The sequence below is a fragment of the Anabrus simplex genome, chromosome 4, assembly GCF_040414725.1.
Source record: "Anabrus simplex isolate iqAnaSimp1 chromosome 4, ASM4041472v1, whole genome shotgun sequence".
Classification (NCBI taxonomy): Eukaryota; Metazoa; Arthropoda; class Insecta; order Orthoptera; family Tettigoniidae; genus Anabrus; species Anabrus simplex.
The window spans coordinates 45,706,462-45,730,460 of record NC_090268.1 but is presented as its reverse complement, the minus strand read 5'-3'; the positions used below and the strand labels follow the sequence as shown (position 1 = coordinate 45,730,460).

At 37.7% G+C, this 23,999-nt stretch overlaps 1 protein-coding gene across 1 annotated transcript in view; it reads left to right on the top strand.

Moving 5' to 3' along the window:
• Hs2st (Heparan sulfate 2-O-sulfotransferase) overlaps positions 1-23,999 on the top strand; it is a 111,664-nt gene that overhangs the window by 35,733 nt on the left and 51,932 nt on the right. Inside the window, exons 4-5 of the mRNA XM_067146188.2 lie at positions 10,134-10,272; positions 22,321-22,418. Coding sequence (XP_067002289.2) covers positions 10,134-10,272; positions 22,321-22,418 — 237 coding nt within the window. The remainder of the gene's footprint in view (positions 1-10,133; positions 10,273-22,320; positions 22,419-23,999) is intronic.

Sequence of the window (23,999 nt, the reverse complement as noted above, 5' to 3'; positions counted from 1 at the left end):
GGATCTTCAGCACTTGTTGCAAGCAGAACAGTATCATCTGCATATCGCAGATTATATATTGTGATCCCATTAAGAACTATGCCCTCCTGTTTTCCTTCCAGTGCTTCAGAAAATACCCTTTCGGGGTAGATATTGAAGAGGAGTGGAGATAAAACACAGTCTTACCTCACTGCTTACTTTATTTCAATGGCACATGTGTTTGTGTTGTCAACCTTAACTGATGCAGTCTGATTCCAATACAGGTTGGCAATAATTTGGATATCTGTAACATCCATACCAATATCATGTAGGATATGCATCAATGTTTCATGTTTCACATGGTCAAAAGTTTTTTCATAATCAGTAAAACAAGCATATACATCCACTGACATATCTACGCATCTATGCACCAAAACTTGCATCTTCTGCAATGCCTCTCTGGTGCCAAATCCATTATGGAATCCTAACTGGGTGCAACCTATGTATTATTCATATTTCCTGCATATTCTTGCATTCTTAGATTTTGAGAACATGGCTCACTTAGGCTTATGATTCTGTATCTTCGTGAGATTTAGCCATTATTTTCTTTGGAATAGGGATGAAAGTTGATGTCAACCAGTCAGAAGGGATTGATCCATTGTTGTATATTAAATTTAATAGCTCTATCAGGATATCCAGTGATTAAGAATTTTTAATGTTTCTATAGTTATACCATCAGGACCAAGAGCTTTTCTGTTTTTGCATTTCTTCAGTGCATGTTCTACTTCCTGGGGAATTATTAACCCTTTCACTTTCAAGGTAACGATCTACCGGTACCCATAGTTCTGGCAAAAACTGTCATGGTAACGATCTATCTTTACCGGTCTTTATTGTTATTATTTCATTATTTACACAGCAGATAACAGTATTTTGCATGGAATAAGAAGAGCACAGTTTTAACTCATGTTATACCCTGCGGGAAATGCTGACTATCCGTATTTATCGATATTCTCAGAGTCCAAAACATGTGCTCACTGGAGTTCTGAGTCTTGTTTACATTGTGGTTAGCAGCAAACTTGCGTGCATTTCAGTCTGTTTTTGTTGGCGATTTTATAGTGAAATTAAGCAGTATCATTGGCAATATATTTAGTTTATGAATTAGGTAATTATTTAAAGTTTTCTTAGGTAATTAGGTAATAGTCTTTGTGAAGTGTTGGATATAGTTATAGTTCAGTTAGGTTATGCCTAGTTATTTATCGTGCGCAACGTGGCGAAGAGAGTTCACTTAGCTGACAATGATGTTACAGAATATCTTGATAATTATTCAAGTGTTGATGTTTCACTATCCTAATCATAAAGTGTAGATGACACTGATAATAACCCAGCACCTCCAGTAAGAAATGTTTATCTTATACAAAATAGGCTGACATTTTTCAGTGATACATCACTTTACACATTTTAATCTATCCTTGGATCTATTGGACATAGAATCATGCTATTTACCATGCTAGTAAACAATAATATCAATAATATAGCCTTTCTACTAACATCAATCACAAATTTGGGCAGTAGACAACATTTCCCAGAATTACTTCAAAACTTTAAAAATTTGAAATATATAACTTGGTTTCCACATTTGTTATTTTTTAATATTGAACCCATTTGGTTTAGAGACATGACTGACTTGCAGTGATAATAAGTGATGTGTACTCTATAAGTTTACAAACTTTCATGTTGATATCTTTATTGGTGTGCTTTCCATGTAATTTTAAAAGAAGTGTGTGCATAGTGTGGTAAATATGGCTGACAGTTTTCACACATCCATCAGCTGAGAGTTTGAAAACAAAAGGGTTAATGGTCCTTCATCTGTATCACAAACTGAAGGACATGGTCCCCCTATTATCATGGAAAAGATCAGTCACATAGACTTTTCAGCTGTTCACTTTTTCTTTATGTTCAATGATGATCTTCCCTTGATTGTTATACAAGAGTCCATTTGTCCTCCTTGTTTAACCCTTTTGTGCATGTTAAAAGTATCATGCTTAGATTCACATTCTTCAATGTCCTACACTGATTACCCAGCCATATCATTTGACAGATTTTGGTCTGGAGTTCTTCATACTCATTTCAGTTCTTGTTTATTACCAGCCTCCTTTGGTCCATCAAATCAAGGATTTCGTCAGTCGTCCGTGTGTTTTCCTAACTCCTTTGTCTGGTATCAGATGACTATTTCCTGTACCCAATACAGTTGTTTGGAATCAATTCCAACTGGTTTCATTCTCCTTTGGCATTTCAATCTGGTTGGACAGCTGGTCTTTCAGTACTGTTCTCCTAATATTTGCATTTTGGAGTTTTGCAGTATCAAATTTAGGACTGACAATATTTTTCATGATCTTATTTAATTTTAACTTAATTTTAGCAACCAATGGATTATGATCCTATGAAACATTAGCACCAGGATAAGTCCTCACTGACTTAATGCAGTTTTTGAATCTGTTTTTAATAAAAATGTAATCAGTCTGATTCCTCACGATACTCGACTCAGTTTCAGCATTTGATTTCCAGGTGTACGATTCCTGTGCTGGTAACTTACAGAAGTATTTGTCACAACAAAGCTCTCCTGTTGACGAAATTTAACAAACCTCATCATTTCTCTCACTCAAGCCATAATTACCAATTATGTCCTTAAACACACCTTTTTCCACTTTTGCATTGAAGTATCCCATTAGTATAGTTATTTCACAATATTTTATTATTTTTAGGGCTTCATCAATGTCTCCATAAAACTTTTCAATATCATTAGTCCCATGATCATTAAAACTCTGTCCGATGCTGGAATGACGACCTTGACTGCATTATTTTCTTGCTTACCCATTATGATGCTAACAAATGATTTGATTTGTTGTTTCCTGGGTAATAGACAAAATGATCTTTGATTCTGCAACTACCTGATCCTGGCCATTGCATTTTGCTTATTCCCAAGATGTTTATTTGAATGAAGTCTTTCCTCTCATTTTCACACCAAGTTCACACCAGGCAAATGCTGGGGCTGTATATTAATTAAGGTCATGGCTGCTTCCTTCCCTCTCCTAGCCCTTTCCTATCCCATTGCCACCATAAGACCTATGGGAATCAACATCTGTATTATCTGATGGCCAGGCAGGCATCAATTTTTGAAAATGAGACATAGCTCTCATAGTGCATTGGCACTGCTGGTGGCTTCAAGTAGCCTATGCAGTGACCTCCACGGTATGCACTAGCCTTGTGTCTTGGGTGGTGTGCTAAGTCCCAACTGATGAGCCTAACTTAGCACACGAGGGCGAAACGCAGGCAACCAAGAATGAGTTAGCTGGAAAATTTATAATGTCCAATAACGGACCATTATATTGGTATTATAAATTTACTCATTCAGGACAAATATTTTAAATTCCCTATGGGAATCAACATCTGTATTATCTGATGGCCAGGCAGGCATCAATTTTTGAAAATGAGACATAGCTCTCATAGTGCATTGGCACTGCTGGTGGCTTCAAGTAGCCTATGCAGTGGCCTCTACGGTATGCACTAGCCTTGCTTCTTGGGTGGTGTGCTAAGTCCCAACTGATGAGCCTAACTTAGCACACAAGGGCGAAACGCAGGCAACCAAGAATGAGTTAGCTGGAAAATTTATAATGTCCAATAACGGACCATTATATTGGTACTATAAGACCTATCGTTAGTTATTTTACTACCCAAGTAACTATTCGTCTACTTCCTTTAAGACTTCAGCATCTAATATTTCCAGCATCACCTGCCTTCGTTTGACTGCACTCCATTAGTTTTGTTTTGGACTTATTTATTTTCATCTTGTACTCCTTACCCAAGACTTTGTCCATACCATTCAGCAACTTCTCGAGATCTTCTGCAGTCTCAGATAAAATAACTATATCATCGGCGAATCTCAAGGGTTTGATTTACTTTACTGCCTGTTCTATGTAAACATTGAAAAGGAGATAGGGGGGGGGGGGGGTAAACTGCAGCCTTGCCTCAATCCTTTCTGGATTGCTGCTTCTTTTTCAAAGCCATCAATTCTTATCACTGCAGACTGATTTTTATACAGATTGTAGATAATTCTTCATTCTCAGTATTTGATCCCAGTCGCCTTCAGAATCTAGCTTGGTCCAATAAACATTATTGAATGCTTTTTCTAGATCTACGAATGCCATGTACATGGTACATGGGCTTGTCCTTCTCAGTTTGATCCTCTAAGATCAGATTTAAAGTCAGCATTGCTTCACATTTTTCTACATTTCTTCTGAAGCCAAATTGATCTTCTCCCAACTCAGCTTCAACTTGTCTTTCCAATTTTCTGTAAATAATATGTGTTAAAATTTTGCAGGCATGAGATACTTAACTAATGGTGCTTTAGTTTTCACACTTTTCAGCACTGGCTTTCTTGGGAATAGGTATAACAATGTTCTGCTGAAAATCGGATGGCACTTCTCCTGTCTCATATATCTAATAACCTTACCATGTTGGTTTGTCTTAAGGCAGTCAGTTATTCAATGGGAATATCGTCAATTCCAGGTGCCTTGTTCCTGTTTACGACTCCCACAGCTCTGTCAAACTCTGACCTCAAAATTGAGTCTACCATTTCATCAGCGTGAACAGCTTCTTCTTGTTCCAGACCCAAATCGTCTACATCTTTACCTTCATACAACTGTTGGATATGTTCCTGCCATCTTTCTGCTTTGTCTTCTTTTCCTAGAAGTGGTTTTCCATCTGAGCTCTTAATATTCATACACCTAGATTTCCTTTTTCCAAAGGTTTTCTTGATTTTCCTGTATGCAGCTTCTACCTTTCCTAAGACCATACAACCTTCATCATCCTTGCACTTCTCCTTCAGCCATTCTTCCTTAGCTACCTTGCACTTTCTATCCACTTCATTCTTTAATCGCTTGTATTCTTTTCTGCCCTCTTCATTTTTTGCAGTCTTGTATTTTCATCGTTCATCGATCAGGTCTCATATCTCCAAAATTATCCATTGATTCGTAGTTGATCTTTCCTTTCTTCCTAACATTTCTTCATCAGCCCCACTGACCTCATTCTTCGCAACTGTCCATTCTTCCTCTATTGTGTTTCCTTCAGCCTTTTCATTTAGTCCTTGTACAACATGTTTCTTGAAACAATCCCTCACACTCTTTTCTTTCAACTTGTCTAGATCCCATCTCCTTGCATTCCTTCCTTTCTTCAATTTCTTCAACTTCAGATGACATTTCATGACCAACAAGTTGTAGTCAGAATCCACGCCTGCTTTTGGGAAAGTTTTGCAATCCAACACCTGGTTTCTGAATTTCTACCTAATCACAATGAAGTCTATTTGATACCTTCCAGTGTCTCCAGGTCTCGTCCACGTGTACAGCTGTCATTTGTGGTGTTTGAACTTCACCAGGAAATTGCTGAAGAAGTGCATCGCGTGCCCGTCAAGCTGTCATGTACTTAAAATAACTTTTACATACAAAAATAACTGCCTCACCGTGTTAACAGCTGACATTCGGACTGGCGACTGCTAGGTCGAATTACATAAAATCAGCTTCATGGTCCGTATCGCACTTTTAACAGATTCACAACTAAGTATTTTTTATTTTCCACCTTGTCGATACATTAGTTGCTTAAGGCAACTTATTGGTTAAAAGTGGTAGTACATGTTTTGTATATTATTAACATCTTCAGCCACATAACACTCTCAAAGCATTGATACTTTGTCAATATATGAATATTTCATCTAAACAGTGTTATGTGGCTGAAGATGTTAATAATATACGAAACATGTACTACCACTTTTAACCAATAAGTTCCCTTAAGCAATTAATGTATCGACAAGGTGGAAAATAAAAAATAGTTGTGAATCTGCTAGGTCGAACATGTGCACGCTCCTTGCAAGGTCAAGCATGTGTAAGATGTATGAGACAGGAGAAGTGCCATCCGATTTTCAGCAGAATGTTGTTATACCTGTTCCCAAGAAAGCTGGTGCTGAAAAGTGTGAAAACTACCGCACCATTAGTTAAGTATCTCATGCCTGCAAAATTATAACACGTATTATTTACAGAAAAATGGAAAGACAAGTTGAAGCTGAGTTGGGAGAAGATCAATTTGGCTTAAGAAGAAATGTAGAAACATGTGAAGCGATCCTGACTTTACATCTGATCTTAGAGGATCAAGGCAAGGACTAAATTGTGATCAGTGCAGAATTCAACCAGTCGACTTCCTCTTTCGTTCCTTTGTCCCAATCCGAATTCTCCTACTGTATTACCTTCTCTTCCTTGGCCTACCACTGCATTCCAGTCTCCCGTCACAATTGAATTCTCGTCACCTTTTACATATTATAATAAATCTTCTATCTCTTCATATATTCTTTCGATTTCATCATTATCCACTGAACTAGTAGGCATATAGACCTGCACTACTGTGGTGGGCATTGATTTCTATCTTCACGACAATAATTCTTTCACAATGCTGGTCATAGTAGATTACCCGCTGCCCTATTTTCTTATTCATTATTAAACCAACTCCTGCATTTCCCCTGTTTGATTTTGTGTTGATGATTCTGTAGTCACCTGACAAAAAATCCTGTTCTTCCTGCCAATATACTTCACTTATACCAACTACATCTAACTTTAGTCTATCCATCTCCCTTTTCAGATTCTCTAACCTTCCACAACGATTCAAACTTCTAACATTCCACACTCCGACTTGCAGAATGTCAGTATCCATCTTCCTGATGATCGCCCCCTCTCGTGTAGTCCCCACCCGGAGATCCGAATGGGGGACTAGTTTACCTTGCAGAATATTTTACCCGGGAGGAAGCCATCATCAGTACATCATTCATACAGAGTGAGCTGCATGTCCTCGGGAGTTAGTTACGGCTGTTGTTCCCCGTTGCTTTCAGCCATGTAGCAGTATCAACACAGTTAAGCCATGTTGAGTATTGTTACAAGGCCATATCAGTCAATCATCTAGACTGCTGCCCTTGCAACTTTCGGAAGGCTGCAACCCCCCTTTCAATGAACCATTCGTTAGTCTGGTCTCTCAACAGATACCCATCCAATATGGTTGCACCTGCGGCTTGCATGGTCATAGAGGTACTAAATTATACATCCAAGGAAGAATACAAGGGGATCATACACCACAGTATTGCATATAAATTGATTTCCAGTCACTCCAATGAAGAAAACAATGGTAGAAGTTTACACAGTTAGAAAAACTTGCAGATAAGAATATCTCTCTCACTCTCCGTAACCTGATGGTTGGTGGGTAGCATGACTGTCCTCGTCCAACGACCTTCTATTCTGAGCCAGCTGCTTGATTATTTGATATGGATGTCGTCCTTTAATGCCATCGAGGAACTCTGCTCTTGGTCGTCCTCTTGTAGTCTTTCCTTCCAGTTTCCCTTCAAGCAGTATGGTGCACCATGATGATGCTTCAATATATTTACAATTTATTTATTTATTTACAATTACATGAATCTGAATAGAGATACCCATTTAACTCCAGACTACATTCAAAGTACAACCCACTTTTTTTAACAGTCACTTTAATCCTTAAAAAGGGAATATCCTGGTTCTGCAAATTAAATGAAATAGGTGAAAGATTGCTGAAAAACCTGAGTTGTTGTTTCACACTGCATGTTAAGCGATACTCAGCCCTATCTATATAAACACAGCCCCCATTTGTGTGGGAAAAATATCCGCTGTGGGAATCGGCTGATCACAGAGAGAGAGAGAGAGAGAGAGAGAGAGAGATAAGGGAGGAAGAAAAGTAAGAGAAGAAAAGATAGAATACTCAACTTGGTCACAATCCATTGCTACTGCTTTCTGTAGAGAAGATGAACTTGCAGCTCCAGCGCATTATAACATAATTGATTAACGAATATTTAATATACAGGGTCTCTCATATAAATCCACACTGAGCATACAGCTGAACTTACGTCATGCGTGGCCACCCTGCTTAAAGTGTGTATACAATCTTATATGAAATCTGGATGCTGGAAGTGTCGTCCTTTGCTGGGTTATACAAGCATTGTACTGGTAACCACATTCTGGCTGATGCAAGTGAGTTCTGCCACAGTAATGTTTCTGATTTAATTCGTAATGTTTTCTTTCAGTTCCTCCAATGTGATTTGTTCGATACACTTATTCTTTCAGTTTACGCCACAAGTAAAAATCACACACTGCATTTACTGTCGTCTCGAAAATTAGAGGCCCAATTATTCGTCTTGCACTAACAGCACACCAAACACCAATCTTCCTGTCATAATGAGGAACATTATAAACACCATTAGGATTTTCTGCACACCAATTGCGAAAGTTATGACTGTTCACACGACCATTAAGATGAAACCACGCCTCATCCGAAAAGAACACAGGCTGTGGGTCGAATTATCGATCATTCAGTGATGCAAGGTATCACTCACAATACCTCACTCTTGCGGCTGGATCAGCAGTTTTTAAACAATGTTAAACTGTTTGTGTGTGCGCATGTTTTTTATTGAGCACTGAGCCAGTAGTTTTCAATATATTTACTATTTATTTATTTATTTATTTATTTATTTATTTATTTATTTATTTATTTATTTACATGAATCTGAGCTTGTAAAGTTGGCACTTCACCAGAAAATTGCTGAAGAAATACCCGTCAAGCCGTTTCGTACTTAAAATAACTTTTACATACAAAAATAACTGCCTCACCAGGTTAACAGCTGGCATTCAGACTGGAGACTGCTAGGTCGTACAGGTGCACGCTCCTTACAAGGTCAAGAACTATGGCTGCTTAAGTCTTGAAGAGTATAAACGCCACTGGACGGTCTGAATTTATATGCGACACCCTGTAATTAATTAATCAAACCAGGTACCTAGTCTCTGGAGCAAACTGTTCCAAACTATGTGCTCAAACATATCTCACTCTCCAATACATGGATTGATGTATTGTCCCATCATTTATTGATGACGATGATGCTTAAATGGGCCTAACATCTAAGGTCATCAGCCTCCCATCATTTATTGTATAAACTTCTGTTGAGATAAGGACAGTGGACCATGTCCCTAGTATTACTGTGGGTGCGGTCCCTGTGTAGGACTATCCATGTGAGTTTAAGTCCGTTATCAGCTGTAATGATATGTACAAATTGGTCAATGGTTTGAACGGAGTCTGTGATAAAACCTGTATTCAAATCGGTGATGCTGTCTGACATAGCAGATCTTGTACAGTTTTCTCACCAAATGGTGACAAGTGCTATTGTGATTATTAACATTTAGATACAGATCTGTGCATGTGAATTTTGATTCAACAATGCTCTGTGTAAACCACTGCCACTAGTATGTGGAGGTGTGAAAGTGAATCTTGAACAAACTCTGATATGTGATGAGGACATTAACATGTGTTATTATCACCATAATTTAGAACTGTACATATCTTTAAATAGTGTGATATTTTTAATTTAATGTATTGCTATTTTGATATATTTATGTTCATGATACATTTAGCAGCTGAAGATGATTCCACCAGAGAATCGAAACTAGTCCTGCACTCATAATGTACTTTTAAACGTAAATACATATAATTAACACTGGAGAAGTATTGATTAGGTGGAGAACCCCAAACCTACAATTGTGAACTGATACTCAACCAGTGAAAATGGCTGCATTACTTGCTGCATCTGTTTATTGTCCATGACTGTCTTGTTATATAAACAGTGAGCAGCTGTCACTGATGCTCCTAGATTGCATCAAAAGCGACTGGAGGCATTTTCAGGGCACTGTTTATCGGGAACCCCTATTCACTGAAGCTGATGTTTTGATGATACTTGTACAGGCATGGAAGGAATGAAGCATTTTCACTGCTTGGTTTGTTGCCATTTTGTAAACTCCACAATTTATGTAGGTACATAAAGTTTCTCACTGTTTATTCATTTCTCTCAATTGATTGTACTAAATGGGTTGTTCAAGGCTGATACATACCTATGATTATATGATTCCTGATCAGAAAAATCTGCCATCTTGATGAAAGGAAGTACTTGCTACTGATATTGGTCTCTAGACTTGGATTCCTGTACATCTTGAATTAACCTTTAGGTTATTAGAAACATTTTAAATATGCACTGAAGTTAAGTTGTATTGGTCGATTCTTTTCTTTTCTAGATTTGGTGTGAGTCATCGGCCTATATACATCAATTTGATTCGTAAACCTTTGGATCGTCTTGTGTCCTATTACTACTTTTTAAGGTTTGGAGATGATTTCCGTCCTCATCTTGTTCGAAGGAAGCATGGAGATAAAATGGTAAGAGCATTGAAAATTTATTTCCAATCCCAGTCCTTTAAAGCTTTTTACATTTTAGTTGTCCTGGAAAGAGGCGTATACTAACACATTACATTCTTGAATGTCATGTCCATTGTATAGAGATGATAAAATTCATGATGTCACTTCTTCTTCTTTTTCTCTTTCTTCTTCTTCTTCTTCTTCTTCTGATTTTCCATTTCTTTTACTATGTGAAATATACTCTACCTCTTTCCTTGGTAATTCCTATGAGTTGGTTTGTTTGCAGTAGAAACAAGTGTAGTGGAATCAATTTAATTCTGTATTATTGTTCTCAATGCAAGTTTATTTTGGTATAAATAAATATCACACGAGATATGTTCACTTCCTTACATAAAACCACTTGATTGCTTCTATGTCTATTCCTTAACAACGCATAGTTGTACACAATTATGCACAACACTACACTATTAAGGGAAACACACTGAAGCAATTTACTGCTGATTCTGACAAGTGCAGATATCAACAGTCCACTCACTGCACTAATTATTCAGTTCACCATTACAAGGCAAGACTGAGTACTCTCTCACTCAAGTCAATTCTGAAAAGTTCATATATTATACATAGAGTCCACATTCTGGAAAGTCAGGGAAAAAATATTGGTCAGGGAAAGTCAGGGAAATAGACTAAAAGTCTGGAAAGTCAGGGAAATCTTCCCCAATGATGGATTTGAGTGGATATTTTTAAGTTCTATTCTTTTGTAACCCAGGCTATTGTAGCATTGGAGTGAGGAATACAACCCAGATGAGGAAGATCTTTCTGATCAGCGACAGTCACGGATGGGAATGTAATGGAATTCTTCGTTTCAAATTACGCCCAGGTTCAGGAGAAAAACTGGATATTGGTTATGCTGCTCAGACAGGTTAAATGTTCTAAAAAGGAAAAAGTTACTTTTAAGAATGCGTTCAAAAATCTCTTGATGTTAGAAAAACTTGTGAAAAGTCCTCTAAAATCACATTTAGCAAGACTGCCCTAGATCCTAAAATGATATTGCTCAAATCCATTTGGCAATGAAAAGGAGTGATGTTGTCATTGAAAACTTACACAGCCATTCAAGAATATGTGATAAAGGGCTGAAAAGGCCAAACGACATTTCTGTCTGCTAACCAAGGAACCTCAGAACAATGCAGGAATCAACAAACATATTAATAACTTCATTTCTAAAAGAACACATGACTAGGGATTGGATGAATAATTTTACTACAATCTCTTAGGAAAAGACGAGAAATATGAAGATCTCTGGTCTATAATGAAACTTTGTTTTATTTTATCCTATGGTAATGCATTTACTGAGACAGGCTTTTCTGTCAGTAAGCATTTACTAGTCTAAAATCTTCTGTAAGAATCACTTGTGTCCCAGAGAATAATTTTTGATAGTGTGAAACACGTTGGTAGTTCGAGGAATGTTACAATCAATCAAAGTATGACCGGGCGAGTTGGCCGTGCGCGTAGAGGCGCGCGGCTGTGAGCTTGCATCCGGGAGATAGTAGGTTCGAATCCCACTATCGGCAGCCCTGAAAATGGTTTTCCGTGGTTTCCCATTTTCACACCAGGCAAATGCTGGGGCTGTACCTTAATTAAGGCCACGGCCGCTTCCTTCCAACTCCTAGGCCTTTCCTATCCCATCGTCGCCATAAGACCTATCTGTGTCGGTGCGACGTAAAGCCCCTAGCAAAATAAAAAAATAAAAAATCAAAGTATGCTGACCTCAGTCCAAGCTTGAAGAAGAAGGTATCAGTTATACCTGGAAAAGAAAAAAAGAAAAGCAATCAGAAGAGGAAAGGAAGAAAATGGAGTAAAGGAAAATTGAATTACAGTGGAAAGATTTGGAGGAAGAACTGAAAAAGTTGAAAACTGAAAGAGAAAAGCAGAATGCTGAAATTAAAAGGAAGAAAGTAGTTCTAGAAAATAAAAAAATATATTAAAAAACGGTAATCTTTTCGATAAGTGAATTTTTTTTTTCATTCCTATCTTTTCTGACTGATTTGTCTCCAAATTTGAAAACTATTTTGAATATATACCTAGACTAATTGGAATTCATTATATTCACCTACATTACAAACACAAGTTAATTGCTTTTGATCTCAGGAGAGCTTTAAATTCAAATGAAATAGTATTAGATTGTATTAGTATTAGATTTTATTTTCACATTTGAATTACTCTATTAATAAGTTAGTTGTAACTTTGTTCCTTGGAAATGATAAGATAAAGGTATATGTTATATGTTACCATTGAAATATAATATGTTTATATGTAAAATGCCATCATTGTAATTGTTTTTCCATAAATAATTAAAAAAAAAGAAAGTTAAGAGATAATTAGATGAGCTATGTGGATGTTGCAGGCTGGAATTTTCTTTTTTGTTCCTTGTAAAACATGCTGTTCTGTGAATTAACGTGTTACTTAATTTTCATAAGTCAGGGAAATTTTTCTTACGTCAGGGAAAGTCTGGGAAACTTTAGAGAACATTTCTGTGGACACTATGTAATCAGCCAACTCCTCAGCTCACGCTAACACTCACTCTAACTCAGACTCTACATTCTCTTAATGCACTGATTGACTGACTGACTGACTGACTGACTGACTGACTCTCGGCCTGTCAGCTCAATATATATGTACTGTTTGATAAACAGTCTAGAAATATTGACTTCCGGAAATGTTCTTGCAACACTCTGAATGGAACACATCGAAACATAAAAGGAACAATAGATCGACTGGCCTCTCGATTGGAGTAAATCAAACTCGAATGTTCAATTATATTGTATAAACACATATGGACAAGTCTATAACATTCCTTATGTTTCTACATGTATCTGGATAATAAAACATTATTGTAAGTTTCCAGAAACCTCCATATGTATCAGAATGATCGTGGATTATACCCAATATACGAATATTACAGAGTTTTCTACAGTTTTTGAGTACACAGACTTTGGGGTTAGATGTATTCACAATACGTATTTGAAGTTATACAAATGTACAATACATATTTACAGGGTATAATCGTACTTAGTATTTAATAAAAGATAATTAAAATATGTAGGCAAGTCAATAAGTATCTACAGTTTTACTCTAATTGTCTTTAGCTTGGCTCTATGGCATTGTATGGTCACCAGCCACTAGATGGCACCGTTGTGTACATCTGTGGTAGGTTTCAGCATTGAAATGAAATGTCGTATGGCTTTTAATGCCGGGATATCCCAGGACGGGTTCGGCTCGCCAGGTGCAGGTCTTTCTATTTGACGCCTGTAGGCGACCTGCGCGTCGTGATGAGGATGAAATGATGATGAAGACAACACATACACCCAGCCCCCGTGCCATTGGAATTAACCAATGGAGGTTGAAATCCCCGACCCCGCCGGGAATCGAACCCGGGACCCTCTGAACCGAAGGCCAGTACGCTGACCGTTCAGCCAACGAGTCGGACGGTTTCAGCATTATCAGATCAGTACAGCTTGCGCTGTTGCAACGTAAAGGTGGCTGCGCCACTCTCTGTTTGCACCAAGGAAAAAAAACAGCATTCCGTAATCTGTTTTTTCTTTTTCTTTTTCTTTTGTGGTTTGAGGGTGTACCAGGAGTGGAAATTCATAGAAGACTTTCAGCACAATACGGGGACAATGTTTTGCTACAGCGAAGTGTTTACCAGTGGATTGAACCGTTCGAAAGGGGTCGCATGAGCGTGAAGGATGAGGAAAGATCCGGGCGTCCATCTGCAGCCGTAACTGATGCCAGTATTGAACAAGTGTGCAATATGATCCTGAATAACAGACGAGTGACTGTTGATGATATTGAAAACCATATGCACATTAGTCATGGTTCTGCATATGAAATCATGCATAACAGGCTTAACTTACATGAAGTCTGTTTGAGATGGGCTCCAAAACAACTCAGTGAAGAGCAGAAGCGCAATCGTATGAGAATCTGTCAGCACCTACAGGACCGTCATGCTAACAAAGGTGAAACGTTTCTGAAACAGATCACCACTGGAGATGAAACATGGCTTCACCACTTCGAACCAGAGAGCAAACGTCAAAGCACGGAATGGAAGCATCCCGAATCCCCAGTCCAAGAGAAATTCAAGAGTCAACCTTCTGCACGAAAAGTGATGATCACAGTGTTTTAGGACTCTCAAGGGCCAGTTCTGAAACATTACCAGGAAAAGGGGAAAACAGTAAACAGTGAACGTTACAGTGCTATGCTGGTAAACGAACTGAAACCTGCAAATCGCAACAAACACAGAGGCCGATTGTCAGAAGGAGTTATTTTGTTGCATGACAATACACGTCCACATACCACCGCTCACACCCCTCAAACTCTTCAGATGCTGCATTTCGAGGTGTTGGAGCATCCTGTGTACAGTTCCAATCTTGCCCCGTCAGATTGCCATCTGTTTGGTACTCTTAAAAATCCTCTAAGTGGCCGTCGATTCAGCTCCGACCAATAGGTGAAGGAAGAGGTGCATACGTTGCTTGCTATGCAACTAAAAACATTTTTTGCAGAGGGTATCCGAAAGCTTTTGAAACAGTGGACCATGTGCATTGAAAAGCAGGGTGACTATGTTGAAAAATGATATCAATAAAAAGGTGTGTACTCTTTTTGTTATAAATTATAAAAATTGATTGCAGATACTTATTGACTTGCCCTCGTATATTGACATTGATAATTGAAGGTTTTACAAGAGTTAGGTTATGTGTAGGATGCCATGCATACGGCAGTATTAAGTAATAGAAAGCAACAAAAAGTGACAAATCAAGTCATATATAGAAATGTAGGAACACATAGTAAGATTAGCACAGTAGCAGGTCAGCATCAGAAGAAAGAACTGTAGAAAAGAAGACACAGACAATGCACAAATCTTCACGCAGTGCTATCTTCAAATAGGTAAGACCTTTCCTTTCCAGTTCCAATTCGTCTGCATCTATTTGTTCTCAGCTCCCAACAGTCTTGTTTCTGTTTCCCAGCTTCATCAGGAGGATGGGCTTGAAGGGCTTTCTTAATAGATCTTCTTGGTATGGGAAAAGTAGGATAAGAAAAAGTTCTCTTGGGTTCCTAGCATATTCAAACAGAGTTGGCTTGCATCTGCATTACCTGTGATAAATCTACTGTTATGCTAGAAAGTCCAGATAAACTCTTTGTGCTCACGCATGTTGAAAGCTATCGTTATCGTGATCATCGGTTCGCCCTTCCAGTGAGCCGGGTAGGGTGTTTGAAAATGAGCGTCTTCCAAAGTAATTTGTTGTCCATGATGATCACAGTGTTTTGGGACTCTCAAGGGCCTTTTAACAAACACTTCATATTATGTGTCTGATGTTTTTAGAATATTAATATTTTACTGTGGATGACGCTATGCATTTTTTTTTTTTTTTTTTTCCGTTTGCTTTACGTCGCACCGACACAGAGAGGTCTTATGGTGACGATGGGATAGGAAAGGCCTAGGAGTAGGAAGGAAGCAGCCGTGGGCTTAATTAAGGTACGGCCCCGGCATTTGCCTGGTGTGAAAATGGGAAAACACGCAAAACCATCTTAAGGGCTGCCGACAGTGGGGTTCAAACCCACTATCTCCCGGATGCAGGCTCACAGTTGCGCACCCCAAACCGCATGGCCAACTCGCCCGGTTGACCCTATGCCAGGTCTAACATGTCTGTCTAAAATTTCATCTTAACTGGATATGATGTTGAGTATTGACTAGGAGGATAATCAACACAACATAATTTTGTACAATTTGTAAGATGTTCAACCGTCAATACGGATCTAACATGAGATTTATAGACTGTAATGGTGATAATGTGGTTTAATGGAAAAGGCAGTACCATTTACATACCTAGAATAAAGCTAATGTCATCTGAATCGAACATGCCATTCTGTATGTCAAGGTTGCAGTTCCCATTAAGACTAGCATTTGCTGTGACTATAAATAAATCCCAAGGTCAACCTTTTAGGAAAATTGATGAAGGCTCCAACAGATGTACTGGTAGTCCATTAACAAAATGAGTAAGCAAGTCCATGATGGTAATATGATATATACTAAGAACATTGTACAGAAGCTGCTACTGCCTCTATGTTGAAACCAGAGTGGCGGCTGGGAGTGACTAAGCAGATAGCTGCACAGGCAGGAGGGGATCTTGCGTAATTACCAGTTCTGGCTTACTCTCGCAATGCAGTTTGTTTCATGTTTCAGTGAAGTGAGAATAGATGGAAAATAATAACTAGAGGACCTGTGTTGCTTCACAGCATTCGTTATAAATAGGTTAGATAGATGTAAGTCTCGTATAACCTATGCCATTTGACTAACACTCTCTCTCCTTTAATTTTATCTATAATTTATTCAGGCTAACTTCATGGATACTGCAATGAATTGCAAATTTATACTAGCTACAAATTAAGAATGTGTCAGTTTTTTTCACAAGTTGCTTTACGTCGCACCGACACATTTAAGCCTTATGGCGACGAAGGGACTGGAAAGGGGTAGGAGTGGAAAGAAAGCGGCCGTGGCCTTAATTAAGGTACAGCCCCAGCATTTGCTTAGTGTGAAAATGGGAAACCACGGAAAACCATCTTCAGGGCTGCCGACAGTGGGGTTCGAACCAACTATCTCCCGAATACTGGATACTGGCCGCATTTAAGCGACTGCAGCTATCGAGCTCAGTAATGTGTCAGTTTTAACCATATCTTCATGTGCCTCATCTGCCGTTCTGACAATGTCCAACAGCATTTCAGCATGATTTTAACAAGCACTACAGGAACATTCATTTTATTTACGTTGGTTGATGTGGAAGCACCATCTAGCAGTTCTGCATCAGTTGGTGGTTATTTACAGTGGCGTCCAGTGGCTTGCGTACTGCTAACACCACTCAGAAAGATTTTGTGGTTGATTATCTGACTACAGAATCAACATTTACCCGTTCCACTTTTGCAATTGAAATTGTAATGATCAGCAGTGATGGAACTAGCAGTTCTATGAATATTAATGCAAGAAAGACTCTGGATGATGAGCGTACTCCAGATGCTAAGAATTTAGAGTCTTATTTATTTTTCATATTTTACACATAGTTCATCCCAGATTTTAATGTCAATTGTGTGTTTGTACATTTGTTTAGTTATTAGATGTATTACATTAAGGCTGAAGATGGCCAGCCAAGGCCAAAACTAGTCCCTAGTTTAGTAATGTAATTCAAATATATTGCATATTATAGTATTGAAAAGGTGGACATTAATTTAATAATTATTATTGTAATCACAATTATATACGGATCAAAACCATGAAGTTTATATACTATCATCTGGGTATGTTCTACTGGTTTGTAAATTTGTTTTTTATGTTTGAGGGACTTCAAAAACTTAAAGGTTATGAAACCGGGCCTAAGTGTGCTAAGGAAATGATAAATTCCACCTGTTGTGTAAGGGAGATAAAACAGCAAAAAATCTCAAAGTATTTTGCACATACCTTGAATTTGTATAGGACAGCAGTAATTTACATGTATGAAAAGGATGTCACAAATGTGCAGCACTTACTAGACACACCCAGTTCATTACACAAATCAATCAAATTCACAATTAGGGATATGAACTTTTTAGTTATCATCAATGGAAATGATGATAACCTTGTTACCTGCTGCTTCGCTCGTGTGGATTTCATAATTTGATAAAAGTAATCGTTCCTCGGTACTGCACTAAGACATTATCTGAAAATGCCTAAAGTATAAAAACTTACTTAAAAACTGAGTTTCATTTACCCCAGAACCTCTCTGACACCACGTTTGTGGTATTGGACTTTGGGGCTAAGATGACCAGGCTACTGCCAGAGCTAACTCTGGAACATGTGACATGGAACTCTACATGTAAGAAACAGCCCTCTCTCAAGTTGAAAACAAAAAAATACATGTTTCTGTATTTTTAAAGAAGATCCAAATACCATGTCTTTAAACCGTTCAGATTTTGAGATATGGATATACTCGTTTTAAAAATTCACTCCCCCCCATTTTCACCCCCTTGAGCGTCCGACTCATTGGCTGAATGGTCAGCGTACTGGCTTTCGGTTCAGAGGGTCCCGGGTTCGATTCCCGGCGGGTTGGGGATTTTAACCTTCATTGGTTAATTCCAATGGCCTGGGGACTGGATGTTTGTGCTGTCTCCAACATCCCTGCAACTCGCACACCACACGTAACACTATCCTCCACCACATTAACATGCAGTTACCTACACATCAGAGGGTCTGCCTTACAAGGGCTGCACTCGGCTGGAAATAGCCACATGAAATTATTATTACCCCCTTTAGCGACGGAATATCCAAAAGTCCTTCGTTAATGAGTACCTACACTGTAATTTAAATGTATCCCCAAAATTTAATTTCTTTATGTCCGGTAGTTTTGGCTCGGCATTGATGAATCAGTCAGCCAGTCAGTCAGGGCATGTTATTTTATATACCGTATTTATGCGAATAATCCCCGCATATTTTTTAAAAATAAATTGAGCCATGAAATTGGGGTGCGGGTTTTATTTGCATCAAGGTTGGCAAGTTTTCGATGTTGGATGTACAATTAGACTTTTTGTAACCACAGATGGAAGATAACTGTCCCCATATACCATATTTAAATGGAAAACAATTCAGAATTTTAATTAATGCATTTACATTTTTGAAAATAGTATTTTACAGAGTAACTTAAATACAAAATTTATCCGTGTCATGATAGAATGCGTCTTCCGGAATGTGCAGGGGTAGCTTTCCGCACTTTCTTTCACTTCGATGTGAGGACAGTATATTTCATAGTTGTTAAGTTCGGGTGAAATCGTAATTCATTTCTATGCAGCGTTTTAAGGAACGCCACAATATCACGTAACAGATAGTGTGCAGAGAAGGAGAATCAGCGAATACTGCCGATGCCGACAGTTGGCGATAAAGCGTGACTCATAATATTATAATCAATTCGTATGCACCAAACAGTACAGTCAATGCCAATGAAACTGCATTGTTTTTTATGCCTAGCCAAAACGGACGTTTTTAAAGGAGATGAGGTCACTGTACTGTGTTACAATGCAGATGGAAGCGAAGGACTTCCTCCCCTCACTACAGGAAAGCTCAATAACTCATGATGTTTTAAGGGCATCGGGTACTTCCCTTGCAAGTACAAGGCATCTAAAAATGCAAACAGTACAGTAATCCAAAAATTAAAGCACTTGCACAGGGGAGCCAGCATAATTTGTCCTCGTCTTTGAATCGTGTTTCTTTTTTTTTTTTCTTTTGTTGCATGAGATTATGTTTGCCACTGAGTTATCCAAGTGCATTTTTTGAATACCGTAAATGTTGTATACATTTTCGAAATATTTTTTCCATGGTATTTGAAAGGTTTAAACTGTGAATCAGTGTTGTTGCATTCAGCAACTGGTCTTGAATATTTTGTGACGCGGCAAGGGTTGACATTTCTGAAGCACGAGTTGGTAGTTAATTCGAAATCATGTAAATGGAAGTCAGATTTTTGCGTCCCAAAGAGTTCAAATTAATGAGGTTTTACTGTGTCGCAAAACTAACATCAGCGTTCGCCGGTGTGTCTTTTTCAAGTGTTTACATACAGTATCACGAAAAGAATTATCCACCACCGGTCATGTTAATATCTGAGTAAAAAAGAGACCGCATGTGAAAAGTGTTTTAGACGTGGAGTGTGACGAATTTGTAAGTAATTTAGGAGAGGATTCTAGTGATGCAAGAGACAACGAATCTTCCGATCTACAGGGAATCGAACCTATTGCGGGTTCAAGATTAATGAAATAGACCTTCTTGCTAATTTTTTATTGCAAATACATTTTATAGCAGTGATAATGTATTTTTATCTCAAATATGTTCACGCAAAGCAACTATATCCATAGATTTACACGTTCATATTTGCGTTTAGGACTATGTGGACCTCGCGGAGTGATATGAAATGTTTGTTTATGCCTACGTTACTCTTTCGATGGAAGAAAATGAGTTCATTTCATTTGTTTTAAAATGATTCTTCCTAAAATCAGGGTGCGGGGATTATTCGCGTAAATACGGTATACAGATAACCTGTCCTGGCTGACTGATTCATCATTGCTGAGCCGAAAGTACTGGATATAAAGAAATGAAATTTTGGGAATACATTTATATTACAGTTTAGGTGCTCACTAAGGAAAGATTTTTGGATATTCCATCGCTAAGGGGGTAGGAAGGGGGGTAAATTTTTAAAATGAGTATATCTATATCTCAAAAACTTAACAGTTTAAAGACGTGAAATTGGTATTTCGAATGTCCTTTAAAAATAAAGAAACATATATTTTTTGTTTTTGGAAAATCCACTTATATGGGTTAAAAATAAGTGGAAAGGGGGTTGAATCCGTTTTATGTGGATACTTATAATCTCAAAAACTGAAGATGTTACAGACGTGAAAATTGGTACATGCAATCTCCTTTAAAAATAAAGAAACCTATATATATATATTTTTTTTTTTTTTTTGGATAATCCACTTGAATTTTTAAAATGAGTGTATCACGAAAATTTAACATGTTACAGATGTAAAAGTTGGTATTTGGAATCTGCTTTAAAAATAAAGAAACAAGCAATTTTTTTTGAAAATCCACTTAAAAGAATTAAAAATGGATTGAATTTTTTAAATGAGTAAATCTCAAAAACATGTTACAGGTGTAAAAAATGGTATTTAGAATATCATTTAAAAATAAAGAAACACATTTTTTTGTTTTCGGAAAATACACTTGGGAGCGGCGGCTGACAGGGACTGAAAAAGGGGTTGAATCCCCTAATTGGGATACTTATATTTCAAAAACTGAATTTGTTACAGACGTGAAAATTAGTATTTGGTATCTCCTTTAAAGATAAGAAACACATATCTTTTTGTTTTCAGAAAATCCGTTTAAGGGGTGTAAGGACCGAAAATATGTTGAATTCTCTTTATGGGGATACTTAGGCCTACATCTCAAAAACTGAAGATGTTGCAGATATGAAAACTAGTATTTGGAATCTCCTTTAAAAATAAAAAATACAATTTTTTTTGTTTTTGTAAAATCCACTTAAGGGGGTGAAAAGAATTGAAAAAGTAGGTAAATTTTGAAAATGAGTGTATCTGAAAAACTTACCATGTTCCTGACATTAAAATTGATATTTGGAATCTCCTGTAAAAATAAAGAAATATATTTTTTTGTTTTCAGAAAATCCTTTTGGGGTGGAGTGCTGAAAAGGACTAAAAAGGGGTTGAATCTTTTAATTGGGATACTTATATCTCAAGAAATGAGTATGTTACAGATGTGAAAATTGGTATTTGGAATCTCTTTTAAACATAAAGAAACACATATTTTTTTGTTTTTGGAAAATCCACTGAGGGGGGTGGGGGGGGGCAGGGGTAAGGACTGATAAAGGGGTTGATTTCTTTTTATGGGGATACTTATATCTCAAAAACAGAAGATGTTGCAGACATGGAGGTATTTCGAATCTCCTTTAAAAATAAAGAAACCCATATTTTTTGTTTGTTTTATACTTGAGAGAGGTCTGTTTCTCACCATGTAGAGTTCTATGACACATTGGCTCTACCAGTAGCCTGGTCATCTTAGTTCCAAAAGGCTATACCACAAACGTGGTTTACAAAGAGGTTCTGGGGTACATGAAACTCAATTTTTCGGTGGGTTGTTATACTTTAGGAATTTTCAGATAATGTCTTAATGCAGTACTGAGGAGTGATTATTTTTATGAAATCACGAAATCCATGCGAGCGAAGCTGCGGGTAACAGCTTGTAAAAAAAATATACAAGTAACCCACTCAGATGTCACACGCAATAGACAACAATATCCAGCATCCATGAATTACAGAGTTCAACATCATGATACACAGAGCATTCTGTTCTGTTCTACTGGTTTGTACATTTGTGTTTTGTGTGTGATGGACTTCAAAAACTTAAAGGTTATGTTGTTTATATCAACACAGCATTTATTATTCATTGGTTATTGAGCTGTGCTATGTATGTAATTATTGTTTACTTCTTTCCAGACATTTGATCAATGTGTGAAATCCAGACAATCTGACTGTGATCCTAACAACATGTGGTTACAAATCCCCTTCTTCTGTGGACATTCTCCTGACTGCTGGTGAGATATCTCCAAATTTTTCACTAATATTGTTTGCTAGTATTTTATTACCTTGGTAACTGTGCAGTGTAACTTGAATAAAACCATATTTTCAATATTTCATTGCAAATACAGCCTACTGCAAGAATGAATGTCCATCCCCTCATCCATGTAATGGGAAACAGGCAACGGTATGAAGGAGAGGAATGCTTATAGGAGTGGAGTATGGTAGGGACTATATGTGTCCTAAGACCACTACAATACATGGAAAGGTTCTACGGAAGCACTGAAAAATCACGATTACCAGAGCTGTTGTGAAGCAAGTCAGATGTGGTTGCATATGAATCTCCTCCATTTTAACCTCTTCATCCACAGTTTTTATTCCTGTGTGTTACACTTTTTGGTCTCTCTCTTTTCAACATTGTTCCAAATTTTTTTTCTCTTAAGCATCACAAGCTTCCTGGGTCGGGTGGTGAATCAAGGACCTCCATCGCTGCCTGTCTCTCCACCACTCTTCTCCTTTTTTAAGTACATTTTCTGGTTTTCCTCCCCTCTTCTATATGCACTCCCACACTGAATCTGTCCACCTCTTTTGGGGACTTCCTCATGGTCTCTTACCTATTAACTTCTCTGAAAAAGCTTTTTTTTTTTGGGCACTCTCTCTTCTCTCATTCTCATCATATGCCCATACCACTTTAGCATTGTTGTTTATATCCTGTCTTGAAGTTTCAAGATTCCTGTCCTTTTCCTTATCTCTTCATTTCTAATTCTTTCCTTTCTGGTCTTGCCCTCGATACCTCTTAGGGATTTCATCTCCGCTGCCTGTATTCTACTCTCCTCTTGTTTTGTTGTAGTCCACGATCCAACTGCATAAGATAGTATGGGTTCATAACAGGTTGAATATAATACTTCCTTACATTTCTTCGGGACATGTTGGTTCCACAAAATACCCCTTACATTCTGTTAGAAGCTGTTTGCTTTTGTTTTCCCAGTTTCCTCAGTTATCTTTCCATCTTCTGTGATCACACTTCCCAAGTACTTGAAATTTTAGCCACTTCCAGAATTTTACCATTCAGTTTTATCTTTCCTCTTCCTTCCTTCCTTCCTTCCTTCCTTCCTTCCTTCCTTCCTTCCTTCCTTCCTTCCTTCCTTCCTTCTTTCTTTCCTTCCTTCCCCTTGTCATCACCATTGTTTTACTTTTCTCTCTGCTTACTTTCATCCCAAATTTTTCTATCTCTTGATTCCATACATCTACTTGTTTTTGCACTTCCATTTCATCCTCACCCCATATCACTGTATCATCTTCAAACAACATGGCTTTTGTTGCCTGTCTTCCCAATCTCTGTTTAATGTTCTTATGAATTTCATCCATGACTATGATGAATGGTATGAGGGATGGTACACTTCCCTGTCGGAGACCAGTTTCAACTTTAAACCATTTTGTTTTTCCTATACTAGTCTTACAACTACTAACACAATTATTGTACATAGCTTTTATCATTTGCACTTCCACTCTGTTAACTTGTTTTTTCTTTAATGTGTCCCATACCGAAATTCTGGGCACACTGTCATAAGCCTTCTCAATGTCAATCAATGTCATCA